Source organism: Carya illinoinensis, chromosome 7 (genome assembly GCF_018687715.1).
Source record: "Carya illinoinensis cultivar Pawnee chromosome 7, C.illinoinensisPawnee_v1, whole genome shotgun sequence".
Taxonomy (NCBI): Eukaryota; Viridiplantae; Streptophyta; class Magnoliopsida; order Fagales; family Juglandaceae; genus Carya; species Carya illinoinensis.
Genome location: NC_056758.1, coordinates 15046174 through 15058861, shown reverse-complemented (window position 1 = coordinate 15058861; position 12688 = coordinate 15046174). Strand labels below are relative to the sequence as shown.

General features: G+C 34.8%; 1 protein-coding gene across 1 annotated transcript; it reads right to left on the bottom strand.

Moving 5' to 3' along the window:
* Positions 1-834: 834 nt before the first annotated feature.
* LOC122316196 lies at positions 835-10909 on the bottom strand. The gene is made up of 3 exons (XM_043132730.1): positions 10504-10909; positions 9849-10305; positions 835-1300 (listed from the first exon to the last, which is right to left on the bottom strand). Exons 1-3 carry the CDS (start codon positions 10907-10909, stop codon positions 835-837), a joined length of 1329 nt encoding a protein of 442 aa, XP_042988664.1.
* Between the last annotated feature and the right edge of the window lie 1779 nt (positions 10910-12688).

Genomic DNA, 12688 nt, shown 5'->3' with positions numbered 1-12688 from the left:
TCATTACTAGCCAGGATTTGTCATAAGATTTTTCAACATTAAGATTAATCATTGTTGATTCTAACTACCTCAAAGCCCAATAGACTAGCAGTTTTCACGCCAACTCTATTTGAAAGTTGAACATTCAACTCCCAAAGTTAGGGTAATTGTTTCTAGTATTTTATTTAGGAAAGTTCACTAAGCTGTCTTTATCTTCTTCTTCTTCTTCTTTTCTTGATTTTTTTCGATCTTTTGTTTTTTTTATTTTTTTTAGAGCATAGTTCGGTAGTCCTACAGTTTACTCCTCCTATGTTAAATAAGTGAACAGTAAATATGAACACTACATGTGTAAGCATGTGCAAAATGTCCTTCAAACTTTTCCCTTTGTTCTTTATAAATCTTACCAAGTCTTATCTCAATAAGTATAGCAGCCCGGTGTTTCAAACCATATATCAACAAATATGATGCATAATAAATTATGCTCTAAGGCTTGAAAATAATCATAAAATAATTTTGCTCAACCACTCCATCAAAGTGCTCAAATTTCACAAAATACTAGAAATAAAGTGTGTCAATCATATACGTATCAATGCACATCACATTAATGCATTTTTTTTTTAAATATGTGCACACACACTACCTCCCAACTAGTGAGAGACATGGTCCTCAATGAATCGAATGAAAGAAAATAAAGTGCACAAGGATAAGTAAGCAACACGAACAACCAATCATATGATATAAAATGAAAGCAAAACAAAAAATATAAATAAAAGATAAAATGAAATTAAAGAAAGTTGTACAAGGAAGAAAGAAATAAATAAATCAAAATCAGAATACAAAAACTTCTCAGGGGTCTTACACAAGTAAGATCTCTTCATTTGGATCAAAAGCAGTCATAAACGGCTTTAGACGTTGTCCATTGACAATAAAGTTATTGCCATTTTTTGGATTGACAATATCTACCTCCCCGTGAGGATGAACCTCCTTAACAATGTATGAACCACTCCATCTGGATTTTAGCTTTTTGGGAAAAAGATTTAGTCTAGAATTATAGATGAGCACTTTCTGATCAGGGACAGGATATTTGTCATGCAAGGCCTTCATTCGCTCCTTTGCCAAGTGAGAATTGTCGTAGGCCTCCCTTCTTACTTCATCAAGCTCTGAAATCTGTAGCTTTCTTAAACCTTTGGCAGCATCAAGTGAAAAGTTAATTTGCTTAATAGCCCATAAAGCATGATACTGAATCTCAACAAGTAAATGACAAGCTCGACCATAAACCGATGTATAAGGTGACATCACTAAGTTAGTTTTGAATGCAGTCCTATAAGCCCAGAGAGCATCAAACAATTTTTCATACCAGTCCTTCCGAGTGGGACGGACTATTTTTTCAAGAATAAGTTTGATCTCTCTATTGGCCAACTTAGCTTGACCATTAGTCTAGGGGTGATATGGAGTAGAGACTTTGTGGGTTACTCCATATTTCTGCATAAGTTTTTGAAAATGTTTATTACAAAAATGTGAACCTCCATCACTAATAATCACCTTGGGCATGCCGAAACGTGCAAATAATTCTTTCAACAAACGGATGATAACCTTATGATCATTTGCTCTATAAGGTATGGCCTCTACCAATTTTGAAACATAATCAAAAGCAACTAAAATATAAGAATTTCCAAATGAATTTGGGAATGGTCCCATAAAATCAATCCCCCAACAATCAAATATCTCAAGTGTAAGTGATTGAGCTGAAATATTGCACATTTTTACTATTTAAAACCAATGTATTTTAAATTCATCATGACATTATTATTGGTTTTAAATAGAAAAATGGTTAAAATGAATAAATCAAAGTTGTAATTTTAATTGATTAAAACCATGAATTTCTGCTTGAATTCTACCAACTATTGATTACTGTGCATTCTGATATGTTCCTCTAGAATTGAGAAACAAAATAAACTGAACTAGGTCGATATTGGAATGGCTTCACATGTCTTCATTTTCGTTATCACAGTTCATTGGACACATATTTTTGCTCTTTGTGCATGAGTTATGAGTTCACATACTTCAAATATATGTATATTTTGTTTATCTTGCATGTTTGGTTATGTCTTTCTCTTCTATTGATTCTCTACTTTTCATTTCCATTTGTTCATGCAATGCCTATTCCAGGCCTTTGTTCTACAACAAAAAGATGATTTAATGAAGATATCATGGATCCAAGCGTATATGGTGATGAATATAGGCTTAGAGCTTCAAGAGACTAGTTTAATCAAATCCAACGAGTAGCTCAAGTGAATCCGAAACTATATGAAGAAAAAGGCTGCTGCTCTCCACCAAATTTAACATTGAAAAAGTCATAAAAAGCTGCTTCCTTTCCATTGAATTAAACAAGAACCGAAATGAAGGAAGAAAGAAAGAAAACATGTGACAAATTGAAGAGATGCCGTGCTTGAATCTTGAAGAGAAGTCGGCTAGAGTGAATTGTAGTTGGGGGAATGAATTGAATTAGTTTGGACCAGTCAAAGCAGCAGGTGAATGAAGGAACATGTGCTGAAATTGAAATAACAAATTGAAGAAACAAAATGAAGAAACCGTGCAAGAGTTAGTTAAGAGTTAGGCAAGAGTTAGGCAAGAGTTTGGCAAGAGTTAGGCAAGAGTTAGGCAAGAGTTAGGCAAGATGTTTGGCTATAAAATGAGGTGCACACCGAAGCTTTAGAAGAAGAAGGGAGGACAACTCAATCTTAGAAAAACACTTGTCAACACACACAATTTTCTGCTATGTACTTGAAAGAATTAGCTCATTTTTGTTTTAAGAAATTTTGTTTCTCCTTTTAGTTTCAAAGCTTTGTTGTTTTAGTATTTTTTTTTTGTGTATTAATATTTGTTCTAGAATTGTATTTCATTAAGTATAATACCTTAATTTCCATTAAGTTACTAGTTTGTTTCATTACTAGTTTGTTTCATAAAATAAAAGAAATTGTTTTAGAAGTTTTTAATCAAGTGTGCTATTTTGTTTCATAAAGAATTGTTTTAGAAGTTCTAATTAATTGTGTTACCTTAATTTATTGCAAGAAAGGTTTGGTTTTAAGCTTTTGTTTTTGTTTTTAATTTTTCTGAAACATCATATATGAGAAATTGTTCCTTTTCGTTTCAAATTTCAATTGAATCGTGAAAGGACGTTTTCGTTTAGACTTTTCGTTCCCTATTTTATTTAACTTCAGTTTAAAGTTTATAGAATACTTTTGAGTTTCTGTTTACTTATTTCGTGTTATTTATTTTTCTTACTTCTTTAAGTTTTCATTTAATAGTGATTACAACTGTTATGTGTTATTTTGAGAATTCGTGATTTAATTACAAAGATGAATTCTAAAATCTTGGTTTTGGGTATTTTAAATTTTCCGTTCATGTTTTGTCAATTACTTTCTAATTTAGTTTAATGCTTAATTTAGTTTTATTAATTTCTGAGTTTAATTTATTAGTCCTTTACATTCCAATCCAACAAACAAAAAATTCAAAAGATATGAATCTAGTCCATGACTAGTACCCTTTTCCATCCATTGCATATACCATCATTTTATTTTCTCTTTGTGAAGTTTTTCACAATTTTTCAACGAGTTTAATTTTAAGCAACTTTCACTGAGGAGACGATCTAGGAATTTATTCCTAATTATTACACGACATCCTCCTGCACTTGGGATAGCATTAGTGCTACGCATTTTTGAGTGAGTCAAGTTTTTGGCGCCGTTGCCGGGGATAAGTTGTTGAACTTAAATTTAAACTTGTTATTTTATTTTATTTTTCTTTACCATATTATCTCTGGTGACTCATCTCATTTACATCAACCACTCGTCTCTACCATATTAGATTGACGTATCATGTTATGCCAGTATTTCAAGAAGGTGGGTCTGAGCCAATACAATCAACCAACTGGGTCAATCAAGCATAGAATCAGCCTTTCTCCAACACATATAATCTGGGGTGGAGAAATCACCCAAATTTCTCATGGAGAAATGATCAGCCTGGTCGGTCCCCACCACCTCAGCAACAGCCATTTAATCAAGGTGCTCCTCAGCACCAGTATCCGCCATATCAGAATCCTTAGAGCTATCCTTATGTAGCTCCTCCTGGATTTCAGCCTCATGTAGCTGCACAAAGTCCTCAGCTTTTATCATCAGCCAAGAAGACTCTAGATGACAGTATGGCACAGATGGCCATTACACTTCAGCAATTCATTCAGGCCACCACAAATAATCAAAATACTCAGGCCATAAATGAGTTGCGTGGCACTGTTAATAAGATGAGCACAACCTTGAGCACCCTAGAGAAAGGGAAATTTCCTGCACAGCCTCAGCCTAATCCTCAAGTATACAGACAACAACAACATCAAGTGCATAATGTCTCAGGAGACGTTGTTGAGACAGCAAAAGCTGTTCTTACTTTGAGAAGTGGGAAGGAAGTTCCCCAACGTGAGATGACCATAGACACAGAGGTAATTGCTCCTACCCCTAAAGATGCAGCAGAGACGGATGAAGCTGAAAAAGAACCAGAGGTAGCGAGACCAGAACAGAAGAAGCCTGTGAGTGCAGATGTTGAAACTAGTAAGGGATACCAACCTATGGTACCCTATCCTCAGAGATTGGCAGCTGGCAAAAAGAATAAGTATCACACGGATATTCAAGAGATTTTCAAGCAAGTGAAAATCAATATTCCACTCTTGGATGCCATACAACAAGTGCCTTCATATGCAAAATTTTTGAAGGACTTGTGCACGGTGAAGCGGAAGCTGAATGTGAAGAAGAAAGCTTTCCTAACGGAGCAAGTTAGTGCATTAATATTAAGCGAGACTCCTCAGAAGTTTGGAGATCCCGGCTCTCCCAACATCTCCATTATGATTGGTGAATCACGAATTGGGAGAGCTTTACTTGATTTGGGGAGTAGTGTGAACTTGCTACCGTTTTCAGTATATGAGCAGTTGGGATTGGGTGAGCTGAAAAAGACCTCCATCATGCTACAGCTGGCTGACAGATCAGTTAAGGTACCGAAGGGTATTGTAGAGGACGTGTTGGTCCAGGTGGACAAATTCTACTACCCAGTAGATTTTGTGGTTCTTAACATGCAGCAACCGGTCTCCACTATTTACCAAGCTCCCGTCATCCTAGGAAGACCATTTCTAGCTACATCAAATGCTTTGATCAATTGCAGAAGTGGAGTTGTGAAACTTACCTTTGGGAACATGGCACTTGAGTTGAACGTTTTCAACGCTTGCAAGATGCTAGCAAATTTTGATGACATAAGTGGTTTGAATGCTGTGGAGAGTTTGACACCAACAAAGTTTATTTGCTCAAATTCTCCTTTCTCTGATAATGAAGATGACTTTGAATTTTTTGATTGTTTTGCAGATTCTTCTTTACCATTTCAAGAGACTGAGCGAATACCTTCTGAATGGTCCACCCAAAATAAACGTCAATTTCTCTCCGAGCAAAGAAAACAGTTTCAAAAATTTTGCAAATCCCGATGGAGTGGGCCGTACATTGTAAATCCCAGGGAAGTGTTTTGATTTGTTTTTCTTTCTTTACAGTTTTCTTTACTTGCTTCATTTTTATTTGTTCGTTTGCTTTGGTTTTATATTTCATGTTGATTGTTTGTTTTGCTTGCTTAGTTCTGTGCACTTTGTTTTCTTTCGATTCATTGAGGACTATGTCTCTCACTAGTTGGAGGGTGTGGACTGAAGAAAACGGTGCGTTAGTAGACACTGTAGATAGTTGAAAAAATAATTGGATCCGTCTGTGACCTGACAAGTGTGGCTGGAGATTTGAAAGTTGAAAAAATAATTGGATCCGTCCGTGACCTGACAAGTGTAGTTGGAGATTTGAAAAAAATCGCCTGATGTTGTTGACAAACGAGATTGAAGGCTCCGAGTTTCTAAGAAATGTCATTTCACCGAAATCACATTACTCTTTGACTTGGATGATAGCTCGTCTGGTTCTTTGTGCTATCTCTATAAAATCAGTCCTGAACTTCATCAAATCCGCATCAAGTTTTCTTCTCATCTCTATAAACTCATCTGCATTCTTTCAACATTCTCGTTTTAAGCCTTCTATTCTTTTGTCAATGGCTCATTCCTCAAGCATTTCTCTAGATCAATCCATGAGGCATTTCGCATCTCAACCTCCTGTCCTTTCTGCAGCTACCATTGGTGCCATGTTGCAACAAGAGAATACTAGTATGGCTAATAAGTCAGACTCAGATGCTATCTACGACCTGGTGAGTCTTGGGACTCGCTACTCATCCTCCATTGTTGCTTTTTCCCAGCGGATACAAGCCAAAAACCATGAGGTTGAAAGGCTTAAAGAACAAATTGTTGTACTTCAACGAATTGTTCAAGAGTCTCACATAAGGGAAGGAATCATTCGGCAGAAAAATAAACAGTTGAAATCTCTTTTAGATTCTTCATTCCGCTTGCTAGTTCCCATGGATAAGGATGACCTGATGTTGTATGAAGAGCATGAGCGTCTCAAACATGAGGCTAAAAACCTCAAGTTTATGTAAAAGTAAAAAAAAAATAAAAATTAAAAAAAAAAAAGAAATTTCTTTTACTTTCTTGCTTGTTTTGCATTGTTTGTTTTGTTTTTCTTTCTTTTGCTTTTTGTATTTTTAACTTTGACAGAAATCTACTCCTTGTGTACTCTCAAATATCTCAGGTGAATTTTTCCTCTCTGTTTAATCATTTTCGTCTCAATATATGTTCTACAGTGTTTATCTTGCTCCAATTCATGTCTGTATAACATACATCATCGAATATTCAATTGCTGAACATTGAGGACAATGTCACATTTAGTTGGGGGGAGGGTTTTCTGTTAAAAATGTGTTAAACGATTAAAAAAAATAATAAATAAATAAATAAATAAAAAATAAAAAAATAAAAAAATAAAATAAAATAAAATAAAATTTGTGAGGTGCATTGAAACATAAACGATTAACACACACTTCTGGCATGTTTGTTAGATTTGTGTATCTTGGTGGAATAGTTGAGCGGAATTATTTTGTGAAGATTTATTTTCAACCTTAAGCATAGAACATGACTTATGATGCCTCATATTTTGTTGAGGAGTGACTTGAAACACCGGGATGCGATATTTACAAAAATGAGAATTAGTATAATTTATATAGAATGAAGGGTAAGTTTTGAAAGAACATTTTGCACATGCTTACACTTGTAGTGTTCCTCATTAATGTTCATTGATTTAAAACAGGAGAAGTAAACTGCAGGACTACCGAGCCTTATATATATATATATATATATATAAAAGAAGAAGAAAAGAAAAGAAAACGAAAAAAGAAAAAGAAAAAAAGAAAACGAAAAAAAATCGTGTAAGTTTTCCTAAATAAAGGGCTAGAAACAGTTACCCAAAACTTTGGGGGTTGAATGATCAACCTTTAAACAGAGTTGGCGTGAAAACTGCTAGTCCCTTAGGCTTTGAGGTAGTTAGAATCAATAATGATTAATCTTAAAGTTGAAAAATCCTATGATAAATCATGTTTATTAGTGAGGAACATACAGAGGTTTAGCCACACACACATATCTGAGTTCTAAGACATTTGCCCCAATTCTATGTGAACAATTACTGAGACTTTCCTTGTGGATACGACTTATGGTGTTGAGTAGTCACGAATCAATTATTTTGTAAGAATTCAGAATTATGTTTGATTGTTTTTGTTTGAATTTCGAGCTTTATACAATATTCATCTCAATTAATTTTCACTATTTTGCTCAAGGATTAGCAAAATGCTAGTTGGGGGGTGTGATTGAGCTGAAATATTGCACATTTTTACTATTTAAAACCAATGTATTTTAAATTCATCATGACATTATTATTGGTTTTAAATAGAAAAATGGTTAAAATGAATAAATCAAAGTTGTAATTTTAATTGATTAAAAGCATGAATTTCTGCTTGAATTCTACCAACTATTGATTACTGTGCATTCTGATCTGTTCCTCTAGAATTGAGAAACAAAATAAACTGAACTAGGTCGATATTGGAATGGCTTCACATGTCTTCATTTTCGTTATCACAGTTCATTGGACACATATTTTTGCTCTTTGTGCATGAGTTATGAGTTCACATACTTCAAATATATGTATATTTTGTTTATCTTGCATGTTTGGTTATGTCTTTCTCTTCTATTGATTCTCTACTTTTCATTTCCATTTGTTCATGCAATGCCTATTCCAGGCCTTTGTTCTACAACAAAAAGGTGATTTAATGAAGATATCATGGATCCAAGCGTATATGGTGATGAATATAGGCTTAGAGCTTCAAGAGACCAGTTTAATCAAATCCAACAAGGAGTAGCTCAAGTGAATCCGAAACTATAGGAAGAAAAAGGCTGCTGCTCTCCACCAAATTTAACATTGAAAAATTCATAAAAGGCTGCTTCCTTTCCATTGAATTAAACAAGAACCGAAATGAAGGAAGAAAGAAAGAAAACATGTGACAAATTGAAGAGATGCCGTGCTTGAATCTTGAAGAGAAGTCGGCTAGAGTGAATTGTAGTTGGGGGAATGAATTGAATTAGTTTGGACCGGTCAAAGCAGTAGGTGAATGAAGGAACATGTGCTGAAATTGAAATAACAAATTGAAGAAACAAAATGAAGAAATCGTGCAAGAGTTAGGCAAGAGTTAGGCAAGAGTTTGGCAAGAGTTTGGCAAGAGTTAGGCAAGAGTTTGGCAAGAGTTAGGCAAGAGTTTGGCTATAAAATGAGGTGCACACCGAAGCTTTAGAAGAAGAAGGGAGGACAACTCAATCTTAGAAAAACACTTGTTAACACACACAATTTTCTGCTAAGTACTTGAAAGAATTAGCTCCTTTTTGTTTTAAGAAATTTTGTTTCTCCTTTTAGTTTCAAAGCTTTGTTGTTTTAGTATTTTTTTTTTTGTGTATTAATATTTGTTCTAGAATTGTATTTCATTAAGTATAATACCTTAATTTCCATTAAGTTACTAGTTTGTTTCATTACTAGTTTGTTTCATAAAATAAAAGAAATTGTTTTAGAAGTTTTTAATCAAGTGTGCTATTTTGTTTCATAAAGAATTGTTTTAGAAGTTCTAATTAATTCTGTTGCCTTAATTTATTGCAAGAAAGGTTTGGTTTTAAGCTTTTGTTTTTGTTTTTAATTTTTCTGAAACATCATATATGAGAAATTGTTCCTTTTCGTTTCGAATTTCAATTGAATCGTGAAAGGACGTTTTCGTTTAGACTTTTCGTTCCCTATTTTATTTAACTTCAGTTTAAAGTTTATAGAATACTTTTGAGTTTCTGTTTACTTATTTCGTGTTATTTATTTTTCTTACTTCTTTAAGTTTTCATTTAATAGTGATTACAACTGTTATGTGTTATTTTGAGAATTCATGATTTAATTACAAAGATGAATTCTAAAATCTTGGTTTTGGGTATTTTAAATTTTCCGTTCATGTTTTGTCAATTACTTTCTAATTTAGTTTAATGCTTAATTTAGTTTTATTAATTTCTGAGTTTAATTTATTAGTCCTTTACATTCCAATCCAACAAACAAAAAATTCAAAAGATATGAATCTAGTCCATGACTAGTACCCTTTTCCATCCATTGCATATACCATCATTTTATTTTCTCTTTATGAAGTTTTTCACAATTTTTCAACGAGTTTAATTTTAAGCAACTTTTCCTGAGGAGACGATCTAGGAATTTATTCCTAATTATTACACGACATCCTCCTGCACTTGGGATAGCATTAGTGCTACTCATTTTTGAGTGAGTCAGTAAGAATAGGGGAAATGGGCATCGTGTTACGTGCTGTGATTTTCCAAGTTTCTGACAAGGCTTACATGCCTTGTAAAAAGACTCCACATCTTTAAAAATAGTAGGCCAGTGGAGTCCACTTTGGAAATTTTGGTAACAGTTTTCTTAGTTGCAAAATGGACTCTATATGCCCCAGTAAGGCAAAAGTGAAAAACAGAGGTAAACTCATCATCAGGAATACATCGATGCACCAACTGATCAGCACAGTACATAAAAAGATAAGGAGCGTTGAAGTAATAAAATTGTACCTCTGCAAGGAACTTATGCTTGTTCTGAGTTGTCCAATGCTCTGGCATCGGGTCAGTGACAAGGTAATTCACAATGTCCATGAACCATGGAGTGCGCGACACTGCAAAAAGATGCTCATCAGGAAAATTTTCATTCAAGGGAGGAATGGATGAAGATACATCAGGTAGCTGTAGTCGTGATAGATGATCAGCTAGCACATTCTCAACTCCCTTCTTATCTCGAATAGTGATGTCAAATTCTTAGAGCAAAAGAATCCAACAAATCAACCTGTGTTTTGCATCCTTCTTTGCCAAAAAATACTTAAGAGCAGAATGGTCAGTAAAAATGATAACATAAGACCCAATAATGTAAGAACAAAATTTATCTAAGGCAAACACAACAACTAATAACCCTTTCTCGGTGGTGGTGTAATTTTTCTGTGCATCATTCAAAGTACGACTTGCATAATAAATGACCAAAGCCTTATTATCCACTCTTTGGCTAAGAACAGCACCAAGAGCGAAATCACTAGTGTCGGTCATAATCTCAAACGGCAAGTCCCATCGAGGAGTTTGCTGAATAGGTGCAACTGTTAAGTGTTCCTTCAGGGTCTCAAAAGCATGCTGGCACTCATCAGTCCAAACAAAAGTAGTATCATTTTGCAATAAAGTACAAAATGGTTTTGGAATACTACTAAAGTCTTGAATGAAACACCGATACAAGCCAGCGTGACCAAGAAAAGAACGAATATCCTTCACTGTCTTAGGAATAGGTAGTTGAGATATTAATTCTATCTTGGCCCTATCAACCTCTATGCCACATTCAGAAACTAAATGTCTATGTACCAAACCACTAGTGACCATAAATTGACATTTCTCCCAATTTAGCAATAAATTCTTCTCCTCACATTTTTTCAACATAGAAGCAAGATTTTTTAAACAGACATCAAAATATTTACCAAACACATGTAATTAAGCATATCAGAAAAAATGCTCATCATACAGCGCTGAAAAGTAGCAGGTGCATTACATAAACCAAATGGCATTCTTCTAAAAGCAAAAGTACGAAATGGGCAAATGAAGGTGGTCTTCTTTTGATCCTCTAGTACTATGTAAATTTGATAATAACCAGAAAAGCCATCCAAGAAACAATAAAAAGCATTACCGGCTACTTTTTCTAAAATCTGATCTAGGAAAGGTAATAGGAAGTGATCTTTTCGACTGACCGAATTCAACTTTCTGTAGTCAATACACATTCTCCAGTCCGTTACCTTCCTAGTCCGGATCAACTCACCATTAGCATTTTTAATAACTGTGAAACCAGATTTTTTTTTGTACTACCTGTGTCGAACTTACCCACTTGCTGTCAGAGATAGGATAGATGATGCCTACAACTAGTAATTTCAACACTTCATTTTTCACCACCTCCTTCATGGTAGGATTCAACCATCGCTGTGCATTACAAACTAGTCTCGCATCTCTTTCCAGAAAAATGTTGTGGGTACAAATTAAAGGGTCAATGCCTTTAAAGTCTGCAATAGTCCAGCCTATCGCTCCTCGATGATGTCTCAGCACTGTTAATAATTCTAGTTCCTACTTCGAAGTAAGTTGAGAAGAAATTACCACTAAAAATGTATCCTCAACTGGGCCCAGAAAAATATACTTCAAGTTTTCGAGTAGTGGCTTCAAATCTAGTATTGGGATTTCTTCTTTTGATGACTTCATGGCTCCTGGTAAATCAAGATCTTCAAAGACTGGCCTACGCCAATTACTCTTGTAACTCACATTTGATAACTAAAGAGACTCAGTTGTCTCTGTCAACTGCCCATCTGGTTCTGTCAACTCTAATGACGTAGGCATTGTCTCAACAAGAGCCTCAAACTACTCAGAAAAGCCACTCTCAGATGCACTCTCTGAATCAAATACTGATAACAACTCTGAAACATCAAAATCATACACCATATCAACATCATGCACATCTGAATCGTCGCATCCACTAGGCATCTTACAAGTGTTAAACACATTCATCTCCAATATCATATTCTCGAAAGTGAGCTTCAGTACTCCACTTTAACAATTGATAAGTGCATTCGAAATAGCAAGGAATGAGCATCCAAGGATGACAAGCGCATGGTGAATAGTAGAGACTGGCTGCTACATGTCAAGAACTACAAAATCCACTAGATAATAAAATTTGTCCACCTGGACAAGCACATCTTCAACCATATCCCTCGGTGCTTTAACTGATCTATTAGCCAACTGTAGCATGATGGAAGTCTTTTTCAACTCACCCAATCCCAACTGCTCATACACTAAGAATGGTAGCAAGTTCACACTACTCCCCAAATCAAGTAGAGCTGTCCCAATGCATGACTCACCAATCATAATGGAAATGTGGGGAGAGCCAGGATCTCCCAACTTATGAGGAGTCCCACTCAATATCAGTCCACTAACTTGTTTTGTTAGGAATGCTTTCATCTTCACATTCAGCTTCCTCTTCACTATACACAAGTCTTGCAAAAAATTTGCATACGAAGACACTTGTTGTATGGCATCCAAGAGTGAAATATTAATCTTTACTTGCTTGAAAATCTCTTGAATCTCAATGTGATATTTGTTCTTTTGGCCAGTTGTCAATTTTTG